This window comes from Chelonia mydas, chromosome 10, assembly GCF_015237465.2.
Source record: "Chelonia mydas isolate rCheMyd1 chromosome 10, rCheMyd1.pri.v2, whole genome shotgun sequence".
Lineage (NCBI taxonomy): Eukaryota > Metazoa > Chordata > Testudines > Cheloniidae > Chelonia > Chelonia mydas.
Genome location: NC_051250.2, coordinates 55,281,789 through 55,299,565, shown reverse-complemented (window position 1 = coordinate 55,299,565; position 17,777 = coordinate 55,281,789). Strand labels below are relative to the sequence as shown.

The 17,777-nt window shown below is 41.4% G+C and overlaps 1 protein-coding gene across 2 annotated transcripts in view; it reads right to left on the bottom strand.

The window, feature by feature from the left end:
• The window catches only part of TARS3 (threonyl-tRNA synthetase 3), a 26,828-nt gene extending 9,051 nt beyond the window's left edge, over positions 1-17,777 (bottom strand). For both annotated transcript variants that reach the window (XM_027818774.3, XM_037910301.2), the window contains exons 1-10: positions 17,338-17,777; positions 15,041-15,133; positions 9,902-10,092; positions 9,146-9,269; positions 7,771-7,892; positions 6,170-6,287; positions 5,645-5,709; positions 3,530-3,608; positions 1,927-2,073; positions 41-139 (exon numbers count right to left, since the gene is read on the bottom strand). In XM_027818774.3, the coding sequence (XP_027674575.2) occupies positions 41-139; positions 1,927-2,073; positions 3,530-3,608; positions 5,645-5,709; positions 6,170-6,287; positions 7,771-7,892; positions 9,146-9,269; positions 9,902-10,092; positions 15,041-15,133; positions 17,338-17,592 (1,293 nt within the window). In that variant the 5' untranslated portion in view covers positions 17,593-17,777. The remainder of the gene's footprint in view (positions 1-40; positions 140-1,926; positions 2,074-3,529; positions 3,609-5,644; positions 5,710-6,169; positions 6,288-7,770; positions 7,893-9,145; positions 9,270-9,901; positions 10,093-15,040; positions 15,134-17,337) is intronic.

Genomic DNA, 17,777 nt, shown 5'->3' with positions numbered 1-17,777 from the left:
AATTATGTTGATTACAAATTTTAAAGACATGCCCACTTACTCGTATGAAATCCATTAGTGTATTATAAAGAAAGGCACCTTTGGGGAGGAAAAAACAGCTTCCTGGACTCAGATCATGGAAGAAGAAAAGTTCTTGCTCCTGTACAAATAAATGTAGAATTCAGTAAGCCCACTTGTGTATCCATGAATGGTTTTTCCAATTCAATCACTATTTTTAAATTGAGAGTGTTAAGACTCCTTGTTAGAGACAGTGAATGATATTTTTAGAATGCAGCAATAAGAACTACAGAAAAGAACAAGATTAAAAATGTTGAGAAAATAATTTACCAGTAATTCTGATTTTCAGAAGGCATGTGACACTAGAGATCCATCTCCAAACATGTGACTGACTAATCTCACATTTCCTCAAAATTCTGAGCCCTTAAAACACTCCTACCCACTAGTGCAGGAAAGAAGTCATTTGGCAGGCACACAACACTCACAGGTGAGATGGTTTAATAGCTCAGGATTTTGAGCAAGTAGAAACTTTGTCAAAATCCTGTGCTAAGAATTTGGGCATAGGAGTGGGGAATCTAGTACTGTACATTTTTCTTTAGAGAACCTGTGTTAATATCCTATTTATCATGTTACACCAGTTCATCCATTTTTAACCAGGAAAGAAACAAATGTAAATACATATTGAACAAAAGATCATACTTCATATTAAGATTCAGTTTATAAAGGCTTAATAAGTGACCAAGATGTTGTAATGCATGGTTACTTTATTGTTATAGAGTCCAACAAGTCAATATGTGGCTCATATAGTTATAACAACTTCTACTGATATGCTTATAACCATCTGTAACATACATAGGACTCATGCCTGGAACATATATACGACATCTACTGATCTTTTATTAACCCCTTGAAAACTTTATAAATGGAATCCTAATATGAAATGTGATCAAACACAGATCACATTTATTATCTGTACAATTCTGACTAGTGTAGTAGGTTCCTCACATAGCTAGTCAGGTCCGCGCCTTGAGTTTACAGGCTAGAATTTAGGCAAGATTGGAGTACAAACAAGAGAGGAGAGAGTCAGCTTGGACAAGGTATATATAGGCATAAATAGGACTTATGGAGACTCAGTGCGTGTATACTTCTCAGTAAACAAGTTTCAGTTTAATATCTTAATGAGTTCAATTATTTGTAGCACATATGTGCATCTAAGTCATCAAATACTTGCTTCACACTTTATTTTCTGATTTATATTTTAGATATAAGGAAATTAATCTGTCATCTGGGAGATTCAGAGAACAGGACTCTTGTCAGTTTTAATCCCATGCTGATTCAGAAAGAAAGCAGGCAACAGAAAACTGGAGGGATGATATAGCAAGAGAAGGAATGATTTCGGAGATTAAAATAATTATGTATGTACAGCCTAGCTAGCAGGCAACCATAGATGGGCATGTGGGGAGGGGACCGAGGAGGGTTTGAACACCAAGGAGAAAGAACAATTATTTAGGGTGGTCCAAGGGAGAATAAATAGGAGTAACAGGATTAAATTAAGCAAAGGAAGATTTAAGATGAATATCAGGAAACAAAAAACAACAAGACCCATTAGACCATGGAATAGTTACAAGGGAAGCAGTGGAAGAAAATCACCATTAGACAACCCATATGGAATAGAGGGATGGCTTAACTGGCCTGGCTAGTAGTCATCTCTGATTCCTACGTTTTTACGATGAAGCATGCATAATATCTGCAATGGCAAAGTCAGTCTCTTAGTTTTGTTAATGGGTCACCCAACTCCTTCTAGCCATCATTTGGGGATGGCTAATAGTACTCAGTTTTCAGAGGGTCATTTTGGGAGAAAAAAATATATTTTGGATCATCACCAGAACAACATCCTTTAAGAGTAATAAACATATCAACAGTACCTACCTTTCCAATTTTCCTATGATCCCGATTTCTGGCTTCCTCTTGGAATTTTTCCCATTCCTTCATCATTTTGTTATCAGGGAAGGATATTCCATAGATTCTCTGCAATGTTTCCATGTCAGCCTTTCCCTCCCAATATGTAGAAGAATTCTGATGTTAAAAAACAAACATTTTTTAAAAACAGTATTATACAAACACAGCTGCAGGGGAAGAATAAATGCTAATGCAATCCGATTATCTGACTGCTTCTTGGGAAAAGAATTGTCAAGTCATCCAATATTGGTTTAAAAGACAAAGATACTTGCAGTTAAATGTATGAACTGCTTATTTGTTGGGATAGTAACACAGCATGCATAAAAATAAATAATTGTTCTAATCATGTATTTGTTGTACTTGGCCACGTTATTTTAACTTGCATCATGTCATTACATTACAGATGAATGTAAAGCAACATGCCGCAACTTCACAACATGATGCAGTAAGACAGTAGAAAACAGGAGAAAACGTAAAAATAACTCATTTTCACAGTCAAATACTGATACTGTTTTGAGGATTGAACACTTAATCTGAATATTTAAATACAACAGCACCACAGATCTCAAGCACAAAGTTAACTGAACAAAAGGATGCTGAATGTTCAAAGGAGATCAAGGACTCTGACCGCCCAACCAAATTAACCAATTAATGGTTGCCAGTAACTTATATTACCTAATTACCAGAAGCATCTGCACAAGTTAATTCTGGTTCTTTTGTGCAGAATGTCACTTTAAAGAAGCAGTACTTTCAGGTACAGAAAACTAAGACAGCATTAGCAGTCATGTAAGCCCCAGACTTTCAGGGGCCTGGAAAAAATGAAGGATTCTCAGTTTTCATTTACAAAAATAAGTTTCTAGACTGCTTCCTTGAAAAGAAAGCCTTGAAAACATAAAAAGATATAAACAGATGCTTGTCACTTATTTTTTCCTACAGGTTACACATGATTTACAGCCCCCTTCAAGCCACCCAGGGTAAGCATTCCAGGTTTGGAAAAAATATAATTATAGGTCCTGTGGTCACCCACTCTACAGGGATCTTTTGGTGTGGAAGGGAGACAATCTCAGTGTGCCCACTGGGGGCTTGACAGAGGGTGTGGGAACAACATGTGGTAGCAGACCAGAGGTGGTCTTGAGATGCACATGTGTCAGCAGCTGGCCAAGTTAATGGGATCTAAAAATAAAGAAAACAGCAAAACATTATTTTTTGTGCCAATAAACATGGATGTTCCTTTACTTTGCAAACAAATGGCTACACTAATAATCTATAAAAATGAGTTGATCCTGTTCATTTACATCACTACAGAGCTGAGTGCAATCAGGATAGACAAGAGGTCAGTTAATTTTTGGGGGGCAGAAGTATGGTAATCAGCAATTTTATTTGGGGTGCGCATAGGGGCAAAAGTTAAGGATGGCTTCAATGATACGACAATCAAGACAATAGACCCCAGTCTATGGCATTTCGGGGAGGAGGGAGGAACAAAAACAAAAACCCTCTAATACACACATCAGTATAATTCAATCTTGCCCCTGCTCTAGTTAGCTTTGAAAGCTTATCAATTTCTACTCTTTACCTTAAAAATCTTTAAGGCTTTAATTTTTCCAGTGTGTCTCACATGTGGGCCCCTGCAGAGATCAATCAATGGACCACACCTACAACAAAATAATTCAGACACAAACCTTTTTATTCCTAAAATTTTACAACACTTTAAAATATAGTCAGTAATAATGTACAAGAAAAGGTCTGGTGACTAGCACACATCCTACTAATTCAATAATTATACGTAAGGGGTCAGAAATTTATGAGGTGTGTTTTACATGCAATTGTGCAGCATGAGGTTTAGTGTCAGAAATATACTAGGAGCCAGTACTGCAAAGTGCTTCCCGCTTGAGTCATAGGAAGCTGACTCTTGGGCAATACTCAGCACCTACCCTCAACTACCTAATGATGCCATCTAAGACAGTGGTTTAAACCTGGGGTATATGTACCCCTGGGGGTACGCAGTGATCTTCCAGGGGGTACATCAACTCATCTAGATATTTGCCTAGTTTTACAACAGGCTACCTAAAAAGCACCAGCAAAATCAGTTCAAACTAAAATTTCATACAATCACTGGTTTATACTGCTCTATGTACTTACATTTTAGTGTATAGTATAATATTTATATTTTTACAATTATATGGTAAAAATGAGAAAGTAAGCAATTTCTCAGTATTAGTATGCTGTGAGACTTGTATTTTTATGTCTGATTTTGTAAGCAAATAGTTTTTAAGTGAGGTGAAACTTGGGGGTATGCAAGACCAATCAGACTTCTGAAAGGGGTACAATAGTCTGGAAAGGTTGAGAGCAGAAGTGAAAGTAAGCCAGTACGCCCCGGCATACTGAGAAGAGCAGGTGCACCGTACTGGGGCAGCCTGGCTTCCCCAGGGGGCAATTTAAAGGGCCTGGGGCTCCCAGCAGTGGCTGGAGCCCCAGGCCCTTTAAATTGCCTTCAGAGCCCCGCTGCTGGAGCTCTTGGGGTAGCGGCTGCAGGGCTCCGGCGGCTATTTAAAGGGCCCAGGGCTCCCCTACTTCTACCGCCTCAGCCCTTTAAATAGCTGCCAGAGCCCCGCCACTGCTACTCCAGGGGCTATTTAAAGGGCTGGGGCGGTAGAAGCAGGGGAGCCCCAGGCCCTTTAAACAGCTCCCAGAGCCCTAGGGTGGAGGGGTTCTGGGGGCTATTTAAAGGGCCAGGGCTCCAGCTGCCTCTGCCACCCCGGTCCTTTAAATAGCCACTGGAGCCCCGCCACTTCCCAAGGGCTCCGGCGGCTATTTAAAGGGCCGGGGCGGTAGAAGAGGGGAGCCCTGGGTCCTTTAAATAGTCCCCGGAGCCCCGGGCTGCTGCTGCTATCCCGGTGGGGGGGGCACTTACCTTAAAGGGTGGGCTGGGGCTGGCTCTGACCCACTCAACCCCGCCCCTTCCGCCCTAGGCCCTGCCCCTCCCGGGGGCCAGAGCTGGCCCCAGCGTACCGGTAGGTCAGTCGACTTACTTTCACCCCTGGTTGAGAGCCACTGATCTAGGACATCCTGTGGCCTGTACACTCTCCCACCAAAACAGGTAAGGAAGTTTTCATCTCAACAAAATTGACAAAAGAAGTTTTTGCATTTTCCAGCCAGCTTTGCCTTCCACAACCCCAGCTGGACAGGATTCACATCCAACACCATGCTAGCAGTTAACATTACTGCTAGTGGGTTCAAATTCCACTTGTGACCATTTCTTTTATTCTTCTCCCTCAGATGGGAGGCAATTATTACAAGAGTGGATCTGCTCCTCTTGTCTACCATTGAAGACGGGGTAATTTTGAGACACGTGTCATCCCCCTGAAGACAAGATGCAATTATGCACAAATACAAATTGCAAATCTAGGCCTCAATCCTGCAGATGTGCTTAACTTTAAGCATTGACTTCAGTGGGACTATTCATGTGCTTAAAGTTAAGTATGTGCACAAGTATCTGTAGGATCAGAGCCCTAGTTAAAAAAAAGGGAAGCTTCACGAAGTCTGGGAAGTTAGTTTAATAAATTTAGGGGAAATAATTTCTTCCTTCAATTTAGATGAAGTCTTCCCAAATTCCTGCTGTCCAATTATAAAAGTACAGTGTATAGTTATTTAAGCAATGAAATAATGTATGATTCTTGTATATTTTTACCTGTATACTGTGGTAGTCGGCGTGTTAACTTTCTCATTCAGGATACGACATTTGAACTTATTGTACTATATGGGGGAGAAAAAAAAACATATCTGGAACTAGAATTTTATTAACAAACTACTACAACGACATTCTGGTATAATGGTAGCACTCATTTGTGTCATTAGAAGGCACTAAAACTACTAAAGAGTGACATAATCACACATAGCGGAGAAAGCCTGACATTCCTTCTGGAAGAACACAGTGTTATAAAACATACAGGGAAGACAGGACAATCAGATATAGCTAATCTGTCTGGATGTATGCTGATTATGTGTAGCGTTTTTCCATCAAGTACCTCAAAGTGCTTTTACAAAATATTAAAAACATAATACTACCAAGAGACTGGTAATTAATACCCATTGTACAGATGGATAAAGAAAAAGTAGTAAATCATAATAGTAGCCAAATGAATTAAAATTCTATTTTAAAAATCATTTTTACATGCTCATTTCTCCAAGTCTTATAGTAGCTCCAAAGAATTACCTTAAACATATCTAGTAGGATCTCCTTACTGACTTCTAGTCTTTCAAAAGGCTGCTTCTCTTTTATGATATTTTTACAAGTGTTCTCCAATGTAGGGAATTCTGTACTAGATATACCTCTAAACAAAAAATTGGAGAAAAGTTACTATACTTTTAATAACAAAAAAGTTTACTAGGACAATTTATTACCCTCAAATGCTGTAGGGAACCATATTCATTTACTTCATTTTTTTGTAAGGAGAACGGACTCCTTTGATTTAATCACTACAACTGTTCCTTTAGTTTAATACAACTATGCATTCAGCCCGCAGTCCTGCAAACACTTAGGTACAGGCTTAAACTTTATTATTGTTAGAAGTCCCATTGAAATCAATGGGGCTACTTGCTGCAGTAGTTAAACACATGCATAAGTGTTTGCAGGATTGGGGCCTCAAAAGAATATATACCGTTATATAATTGTCCTATTTTTTTTTTTTTTTTACTGATCCCATCTCCACAGCACCTGAGTGCATTAGGATATGTCTACATGGGGATAAAAAGCACCATGGCTGGTGTGGGTCAGCTGGCTCAGGCTGTAGTGCCAAAAAATTGCTGTGTAGATGTTTGTGCTTGGCTGGAGCCCAAACTCTGAGACACTCCCCGCACACAGGGTCCCAGAGCCCAAATATCTACACTACAATTTCTCAGTACCAAGAGACCTAAGCACCTGACGCTTAGTCAGGCTTTAAAAAAAAAAAATCACTCAACTCAAACTCCTGTCAAATACATGGAAGAAGAGTTTTCTATGCAAACGATTCAACGCTATCCCCCCTTCAGATGAGGATTGAGAAAACAGACAGTTCAGTTCTTCCAACTTTTAGAGACACTTCAGGAAAAAACAGGGAAGACAACTTGATATTCATGACATTTCCAAGGTTAAACAAAACAAGGAGAAAAAACATTTAGGCCAACTTTATATATAAGGGAGTAGAAAAGGCATAAGCAAAAAAAAAAAAAATTCTTCTTTACTATTGACTTTTAACAACACATGGGCCAGCACTGAAAAGCTACATGTGGCCTAAGTCAGCTGAAAAGACATCCTATTAGCCAATTTCAGGTTCTCGGTTTTGCCTGGCTATATATACACACCAGAGAGATAGAAAGCAGACAGAACTAGATAACTGTAAACATGATTACACAAAGGGTAAACACCTAAGTAACTTGGGATCAGAAGTCCCATTTTCAAAAGTGACATAAGAGACAAAGTTTAATTGAAAGTCATTGAAAACTTAGGCTCTCAAGTGTCTATCACTTCTGAAAATGGTACTTATGCTCCTAAGTCACTTAGGCACCTTAGAAAGTTTTATCCCAAAGTTCTACTTTCTTCACAAAACATTCAGTAACGGTAAGTCTTGAGGAGGAGTCTGATAGGAATAAACTTCAGAAATAATGATTTCTTCCGAAAATTGCCATGAAGAGAAGACTAACCTGTCAGGTTTAAATCAAAAAATTGATCCACTTTACTTTCTTTTTAATATGCAGGTAAAAACCTGATTCAGTATAACTAAGCCTTAAGTACTGAAGTCAAAAGCAAAATGTTTACAGACATCTGTGACATTTTACCTGTCTTCAATGTACATATCATAATAAAATCCATTCTCAATAGGTGGCCCATAGCACAAACAGCCTCCATAATAACTTTCCATGGCCTCTCCAAGGATGTGAGCACTTGAATGCCAGTAAACCTATAAATGAATAATAAAGTCAGAAAAGCAGGTCACAGGACAATGACTTCTTGGTGTTACATAATTTTTAAAAAAGCCAGCCATTTCTATCAAAGAGAAGTGGAGAGATGAAGCCACGATATTTAAATCGTAAGCAGGAAATGCTGTTCCTGTCTTTATTTCTACTGTGTTAGATGATTAATGTAAATTCAAATAATTGTATCTGATGAATGCTGGTTCAACGTGATGGTAGCTGTGTCATTGTGGCCCTGTGTGATTCAGCCACAACTATCTTTTTGTGTTTTGTTCATTTATAAATAGGCTGATTTCTGGCCACCTAAACTTTAATTTATACCCAAATAATGATCACATACACAGCAGTCTGACTATTATAAATGCCATTGTGCACATTATCTGAGGACATTTGATCGAGACACTTACACAATGACAAGTTTTTTAGCTTTTGAACTGCTCTGAATTTAGGCTTCAATCCTACAAAGACTTATTCACGGACTTACCTTTATGCACTGTGATTAGTCCTATATAGTAATCAAGGAGACTATTCACAGTGCATAAAGTTAAGCACATTCTTAAATCTTTGCAGAATTGGGGCATTTAGCCCCTAGCCCACAGTAACTTAGGCACATAACTTTATGCACACGCATAGTTCCACTGAGTGAGAAACACACATGCCTGAAGTGTTGCAGACTCAGGCAGACATATTTTATTCATAGGTCAAATTCTGCATCAGGATGAGATTTCTGTATAAAGTCTAAGATGCCCCACATGTTAAACACATTTAGGACTTGATCTTTTGAGATGTTGAGCAACCTTAACTACCACTGTTTTCCCAGGGTCAAAACCCTTAGATGCTTCATCCACAACATATATTAGAGACATTTTTAAAACACCAAACTGCTTTTAACTTAACATACAAATCTAGGTAGTTTTTGTTTTGTTTTCAGTCAACTTCTATACATTAACTAAAAGAGGGAGAAAGAAAGGAGTCCAAACAATGTGTGTTTATCCATAAATTCCCTTTTGGAATTGCAGATATATAATATACATCAAATATACCTAGTCAAGTCAAAATTATTTGTCACTTGAATAATCATTTAACAATAATTTTGTTGTATACAACATATTGAACTATACTGAGGACTACTAATGTTCAGGATTTTTATTACAAAAGAAAATCAAGATAATAAAAGGGAGATTTCTTTTCAAGATATTAGTTTCTTTAATCAAGTAAAATCAAGAGACCGTTTACTTACTGCCTGAGCTTCTTCGTTATCAAATGTAAGCAGCTCCAGTGAACAATCTCCCTCCAATGGACGATCCAGATCCCACAATTCACCATTCACTTTGGCTATTACTGCATTATCAGCTAGTCCTCGACTAACGATTAAAAGTAATATAACATGAGTATCAAAGGCATATTGGGCCAGATTTTTAAAAGGTATTTAGGTGCACAGGTATTCCTGAAAATCCTACTAGGCACTTATCTACATTTTTAGGCACCTGAATAACCTTCAAAATCTGGCCCTTTGGCCTCCATAGACTTTTAAAACATTTTCAAACTCGGTTCACTTTTGAGTTACAGACTGTAAACCCTGTGATGACTTACTCTCTCCTGAAGGAAGGATTTGGAGGTTCAGGGAGGATGGGAACTCTGCTTACTGAATAATAATCCCATATTCTATCGTTATTTAGGATTAAATTTCAAGTATTCAGAGTTAATTGCTGACAGTTTCATTGGATTTTAAAACTAGAAGAAACCATTTTGATCATCTTGTCTAATAACCTGTATAACAAAGGCCAAAGAACCACACCCAGTGATTTCTGCATTAAGTACAAGACCTGTATCAATGCTTCCACAATGAAAGCAAGGCAAAGCAAATATTTTTTAAAAAAAAAAAGTCAATCATCCACTCAGTGACCCTATATCATCAACTAGCTCCAAACGAGGGGGGAGGGAAAAAATAAACAAAACCACCATCTATTAAAACATGTTTACACCTGCAGTTTACCTAATTCCTGCAGCCAACTGATATGGTGTCATTTTCCAAGATTCCCCTTCAATTACTTTACCATCAGTCAGAATCACTTTGATAGGCTTGCTCTGGTTGGCTGCTCTGTAAGCAAGCAAGGCATCATGCTCTTTTTTCAGTGTTTCATAAAGCTTCAGCCTGTCTTCTATGAAGCTTGGCTCACACTGCAGCTGTAAGAATCACACACAGCGGTCACAAAACTATTTTTAAAAGAGAACACAAACAGGGGAGGTTAATTTACTATGTGTTTATACAACATCTAGCACAATAAGGTTCTGATCTCCGTTAGTGTCTCCAGGTGCTTCTGAAATATAAATAAATACACACGTACATTCATAAACACTTTCAACCCCCAATGTGTCAGGTTATAATAACTATCATGGCCATTTTCAAGATTGTTACAAAGATTAATATTGAAATATTCTAAAATCCAACCCTCACCAGGGCTACTCGGGGGGGGGGCGGGGGGGGGGGGGTGCCCACTAAGCATTCCCCTGTATTCTTGCTTATCATATACTACTCCCCCATGGTATCACTCATAGCTGCTGAAATCCTCTTGCCACATTTATAGCTGATGAAACCTTTCTGACTCTTGGGCAATATTGACAAGAATATGCATGTCAACCCTTATCTTGAAAATAACAGCTTTGCACATGGTTAACTTTACACACTGTAAGCAGTACTACTGAATTCAATGGAACTACTGCAGGAGTGAGCAAACTTTTTGGCCCAAGGGCCACATCTGGGTGGGGAAATTGTATGCAGGGCCGGGGCAGGGGGTTGGATGCGGGAGGGAGCATGGTGTGTGGGAGGGGGTGCAGTGTGCAGGAAGGGGCTCAGGGCAGGGGGTTGGGGTGCAGGAGGGGCACGGGGTGCAGCGGGGGCTTAGGGCAGTGGGTTGGAGGCTCAGGGCAGGGGGTTGGTGGGTGTGGGGTGCAGGAGGGGTTCGGGGCCACTTACCTTGAGCGGCTCTGGGGTGGCACTGGCACGCAGAGGGGCTAAGGCAAGCTCCTTGCCTGTCCTGGCCCCACGCTTCTCCCGGAAATGACTAGCATGTCCGGCAGTGGCTCCAGAGCGTGGGGTGGGGCAGGTGGATCCACCGTGCGCGGCCCTTGCCTGTGGGTACCAGCCCCGAAGCTCCCATTGGCCGCAGTTCCCCGTTCCCAGCATAGGCGTGCGCAGCACATTTCATTAGGGTGTGTACCCAGGGATTTTTTTTTTTTTAAAGGCAAACATTTATTGAATACTCAATCATAAAGGACATTATTTTTATTCATAAAACAAACTAAAGAAACTAAAATTTAACTAAACTTTTTTTTTTTAAATTAACAACTAAACTTTACTTTAAAAATACAAACTTAAAAAATGAGACACAAAATACCAAATTTTTGCTGTAGTGATAACCAGGCATACATACAAAGATACAGTCAATTTTTATGATCTTTATCTTTAACCAGATAATGAGCTAACCCAAATTGACCAAAACAGATTAAGGTTTCTTCATCTTCCTGTCCTAGAGGATGAGACATTGCTCACCAGGTGTTATGGACTTAAATTCCTCAATCACATCATTGTAATTAACTGACAAAGCCAATTCTTGTTCAATGTACAAAATCATGAGTGAGCTGAGGTGCTGTCAGGGACATTGTACTTCTTAGTTTGTTTTTTACATGTGCTAGTTTCTAAAAGGCTCTTTCACATGAACAGCTTGTAACAGGTAAGACTGCAAAGCATTGAATAGATTTGTAAAAGGTATGGAACATGGAAGACCGATCCGATTCCTTTAGCCAATCAAGCCACTCTCTGGTGGTGTTTGCAGTGCTACCTTTAGGAACAGATCCATCTCAACCCCAAAGCAATCCGACTTCAGCTTCCAACTCATCCATGGATACTTTAAATTTGTTGGCAATGATTTTCATATCGTCCTTGCCAATGTCTAAGCTCAGCAGTTTTCCCATTGCAGCCACAATTTTACAAGTCTCCTGTTCAAATTGCTGGTCAATGCTGGTAATCATTGAGTCTAGGAGTGGGTAAAATGAAGTTATTCTCTCCTGCACCTCTTTTGTATCAAAGTGATGCTGGGACTCAAATGCGTCATCAATATGAATGGACATTTTTCTCTTCTTAACTAGAGGAATCAATATATCATTCTTTACACACATTTTCACACTGTCATTGAAAATAGATTGAAAATATTCTGGGCCACTTCTCATCACAGCCAAAGAGTTACACAAGCTTTTCACCCCTGTCATTGCAGTAAGTAAGTTGAGATCTGGAGCTTGAAGAGCCTTACTCACTTTTACCACCATCTAGAGAATAGGGTGCACCATGAGAAGGGAAAAGATGAACTTTAATGAATTTAGTTCATGGATAAGGCCCCTGGCTTTTATTTTAGAGTCAGCAAGGCGAGTTATTTCGATAATCTCTTGTAAAGCTTGTAAAATCATGGAGTAGTTTTGTTTTACAGCAGCCACTGCTTCTGCTCTGCATGCCCATCTTGTGTTTGATAGTGACTTCAAAGTCTTCAACTGGGATTCTACTTCTTGTGAAATCTTCTCCATTACTGCATGTTGCACAGGACTCCCCTCCATGAAAGCATAAAGAGTCTGAATAACACCAAAAAAATCAAAGACAGTTCTGTTTTGTTTACTTGAAGTGCATGCATCTACTAGGACGAGGTTCAAACAATGCACATAGCAGTGTACATAGAGTATTTCACTGTTTCTTTCTTTACATTCCATTTGAACTCCCGCAGTACATCCAGACACAGTAGATGCACCATCAAAACAGACAGACATCACTGATGACCAGTCAATTTTAAGAATGCCAAGGACGTCATTTAACTGGTCAAAAATAAACTGAGCATCAACTGTTAATAGTCTCTGAACAGACACAAAATGTTCAACTGGACTATTTTTTTCATTGTCAAAATACCGCACCACAATGGACATCTGTTCATGGTGTCCGCAGTCAGTAGTGTCGTCGGCAATCATGGAGACCATTTTTCCATTGAGTGAAGACACAAACTTTTGTTGCACAACGTTGTGCAAGGCCACAATTAAATCATTTTGGATGTGATTACTCAGATAGGTAGTGTTTCGAGGAGATTGTTGCACATGCTTTGCCATTACGGGATCATATTTCTGGAGCATATTGACAAGATTTAGAAATAAACCTCTCTCAAAACTGTCAGCTTTTTCATTGTGACCCCTGAATGGTCTCCTACCTTTTGCCAAACAAACACAGAACAATGTCAATCAGTCGATCCATTACACTTTGGTTATGGCACCGTTCTTCTTCTTGTTTAGACAGATAAGCCTGCTTGCCCTCATCCAACAATACATCAATAGGTTTCCCTTTATTAAAACTTGACCATGAAGAACAGCTCAACACATGAGATTTTGACAGTTGGTGGTTTTAAAAATATTCATTAGCCCTGTGCCAGTTTCTGAATCCCTTATCAGTAAATGCTGGATCAGTGTGACCTTTGTTTGCTGTATCATTAGAGGAGAAGAAATGGCAGTAAAAGCAAAATGCTGCGTCCTTTGATGGGCTATATTTTAATCACCTATACTTTTCATACCAATCGGACTGAAAACTTCTTTGTTTATTCCCTATTTTACTTCTAGGAAACATGCTCAGTCTAGGCTGATAAGGACCTCTAGATAATCGAGACTGGCGTTCTAATATATTTTTTGGAATATCATAGACCAGGTCATCAGATGGAATGTTTGATGGCTTTACATAGGAACTACAGTGACCTGAACTAAGAGACAACGTCTGTTTCTGTTGGTCATTACTCAGTTTATTGCATGCACTAGAACTGGTGGTGGCATTATCTTCATGTAAGTTCTTAACCGAGGAGTCTGAGGTATTTGCACTACTATCAGCACATTCATTATAATTCAGTTTGTCTGCTCCTTTTCTTATCATAACAACGAACCAATCCATATTTTAAAATTAAAAGGGGGTATCATAAGATTGAATTCAAATGTAAAGCCACGGGCTTGTTATGCTATTTCGGTAGAGTACACACAACAAAGATTACAAACACTGTAGACACTGCGCTGGGCACGCCTCACGCAGCCGCTTATATAGGTCAAAGAATTTTCTAGAATAGTAGTCGGAGGGGGAGGGGAGGATCAATGGTAATGCGGTGCCACAGTAGTGGACACGCATGCTGCAAGCCAATGTGGGCTTTCTATACATTTTGACAACATCTATACTACGCAAGTCAGTGCTTATTGCATTAGTCCAGGGGAGGGTGAGTGTGTAAAATTAAGAATGTGTGCAAGTCTTAGCCAGTTGCTAGAATTTTCCCACATCTCCCTAAAATCAAACATCCCTCCCACCCCTAATTATGTTACACAAATTAGCAAAATCTGTCAGAGACCCTGAATACCTTACGAGTAAGGCTACATTTTAGTCACAGGTATTTTTAGTAAAGGCAGACGGACAGGTCATGGGCAGTAAACAAAAATTCATGGCCCGTGACCTGTCCATGACTTTTACTATATACCCCTAACTAAAACTTGAGCAGGGACCACAGGTACTCGGGGGGCTGGGGGGGCAGTCGAGGGGCACCGCGGGTGCTGGGGAAGGTGGTCCGGGACCCCCACTGATGCTGGGGGGGATGGTTGGTGGGGTTGGCAGGCGTCCTACCTGGCTCCGCATGTCCCTGCAGCTCCTAGGCTGCGAAGGTGCCAGGGGGCTCTGCACGCTGCTCCGGCCACAAGTGCCAGCTACACAGCTCCCACTGCCTGGGAACTGCAGCCAATGGGAGCTGCGGCGGTGGAGCCTGAGGGTATGGGCGCACAGAGTCCCCTGGACCCTCCGCCTAGGAGCTGCAGGGCCATGCCAATGAGAGCCCCTCACCTCGAGGTAAGCACCCCCTGAACCCCTCAATCCACTGTCCCTAGCCCTAAGCCCCCTCCTACACACCCAAACTGCTGCTGGCCAAGGGGCTGCCTGTCTCAGCCGCTGCAGAAGTCATTGAAGTCACAGAATCCGTGACAGACTCGCAGCCTTACTCATGAGGCAGAAGGTGTGACAAAGGGGAGGACCAGCTCTGAACCTAGCAAAGACTCTTCTTTTGTGCACTATAAAATATCTGCTTACCTCATTCCTAAGCCCATTCACAACTTCATTTTCTTTTTTCTTCTCCTTTTTCTTCTTATTTTGGGCACCAGTCAGGCCTGCATTGGAGGTATTCTTTAAAAAAAAAAAAAAAAAAAAAAAAAAAAAAAGTTATACTACTATGTTTACTGGGACATTCCATAGCAGGCACGTAATTTAGATAGATATACAGCAATGAAAGAATATTCAGAAATGGGACATAGTCTGATGATGGGCTAAAGAAGTCATGGGGTGTATCCTATCAGAAGAAATTGAAAGACATTTTGTAACACATAAATTAAAAAAAGTGCCTATCTATACAGTGCTCTGGGTGCATGTCCACTGGTCCAGGAAAATAACCGGCCCAGTGTCCAAGAGATAGAAACTTTCCAAATCCTCTGGAATTTTCTCACTGCTACAACATATCAACAAAATCCTCCCTACAAAAAGACTGGAGAACAAAAAAGCCTGAAGAGCAACAAAATCAGGCTTTGGTGAGAAAACAAAAGAAACCAGTCTCACACTCAGACCACACTGAAAACAAACTGACTATAGAGAGGTACTGTGGTCCAGAATATAAGGTAATGGACTTACACTCAGGACAAGGGTTTTATTTCCAGTTCTGCTACTGACTTGCTGTGTGACCTTGAGCTAGTCATTTCACCTCCCTGCATCTATTTTTCCATCCCGCCCTCTAGTTTAGACTGTAAACTCTTTTTAGACTGGTTTCAGAGTAGCAGCCGTGTTAGTCTGTATTCGCAAAAAGGAAAGGAGTACTTGTGGCACCTTAGAGACTAACAAATTTATTTGAGCATAAGCTTTCGTGAGCTACAGCTCACTTCATCGGATGCGAAGTGAGCTGTAGCTCACGAAAGCTTATGCTCAAATAAATTGGATAGTCTCTAAGGTGCCACAAGTACTCCTTTTCTTTTTAGACTGTAAACTTTTTGGGACTGAGCATAGTCTATTACTACATGTTTGGCCAGCAAAGCTGTGATGTCAGCTGAGGCCTCTGGACACCGAATTTGATCACTTAATCATAAAGAGAGAAGGACATCAATGAGGTAACTAGGCTGTAACCTATTTAAGGCTCTATATTTCAATTACATCTGGAAATTCATTGAGAGCTAGTACAGCTATTTGAGCTCCTGTGTAATCTGCTCTCTGCAACAACACAAAAGGATTGCTACAGTCTGTCCCTGCTGAAGTTTGAGTGATTGTAAAGGATAAGTGCATGAGGAACATATTGCAATAACTTGGTCTCAAAATCACAGAAATGTGAATCACTATGGCAAGGTCCTTATCCTAAAGGAGTCACTAACTCCGGTATCACCAATAATTGGCAAATATTGCTACCTGAGGATGTAGAATCATGAAGGGCAGCCAATAGGACATACAAGTTGTGAACCTGAACAAAAGGCAGGTAAACTCTCCTTATGGATACAGCTTGTATCAACACCTGCCACTTCTTCTAGTATAATGACAGGTTTCAGAGTAACAGCCGTGTTAGTCTGTATTCGCAAAAAGAAAAGGAGTACTTGTGGCACCTTAGACTCTAACCAATTTATTTGAGCATGAGCTTTCGATGTAGTGAGCTGTAGCTCACGAAAGCTCATGCTCAAATAAATTGATTAGTCTCTAAGGTGCCACAAGTACTCCTTTTCTTTTTTCTTCTAGTATGTTCCTCTAACCTACCAAATAACCCCAATTCTACCTGGATTGAGTAGCAGACAGTTTGCCCGAATCCAGCAAGGCACTACACTAGTTTGCTGAACAATGATAATTAGCACCAGTATAGCACCTCACGTTTTCAAAGCACAGACCAAACCACAAACACTAAGCAAATATTAGTTCATTTAAAACAAAACAAAAAAAAAAGGAATAAGTTCCTGGCTCCAACCCATGTTCAATGCAGGCTCAGGGAGCTACTCTCCACCTCCACATAATGGCCACGCCAGCGTTTCAGCACTTGTCAAAAAAAAAGATGATCTTTTGGGGGGGACCTTAAAGAGACCCAAATTAAAACAAGGGAAATTTTAGAGCGTCTTGGGAGCTTGAGTGATAGCTGCTGGTGTTCATGTCACTAAGCCCCCACAGCTGACAGGCCGCCCAGTACAGATGGCCGCCCGCAAGGCCGCCCGCCCCACGGGCTGCCCCGCCCCTCGGCCTCCAGGCCAGCCCAGCCCCACGGGCTGCCGCGGCCTCCCAGCCCCATCGGTTCCACGCTCCGCGTGCCAGGCAGGCCCCTGCCCGGCACCCAGGGCAGGCTCGGCGTCTTCCTCTCCCTCCTCGCGCGCTACCTTGCCGCCTCCTGCGGGGCCCGGCTCCCGCTGCTCCCCGCGGCCCAGCTCAGCTGTCAGGCTGCGCCGAAGGTGCAGGAGCCGGTAGCGCAGCTTCTCGTTCTCCGCCCTCAGCCAGTGCAGCTCCGGGCTGCTGCTTGCCGGGCTGCGCCCCGGCTCCTGCTCCTTCAGGCGGCCGATCTCGGCTGTTAACCAGCGGATCTCCTCCTCCTGCCGAGCCAGGCGCAAGGCGATGGCTTCTGCGGCGGCTGCCATCTTCTCCCGGCCTGCCCCGGATCCGCGCTGCGAGCTTCGGGACCTCCCTCAGATCAGCTCCCTCCTCCTCCCCAGGCCCTGCTGGGGTGGGTCTGCAGCAGCTCCTGGGGCTCGTCTCTGCCAGGTGCACAGGAGAACACTGCCACCGTGTCCCGCACAAATCCTGCCTTTAGAGACCTCGGCTG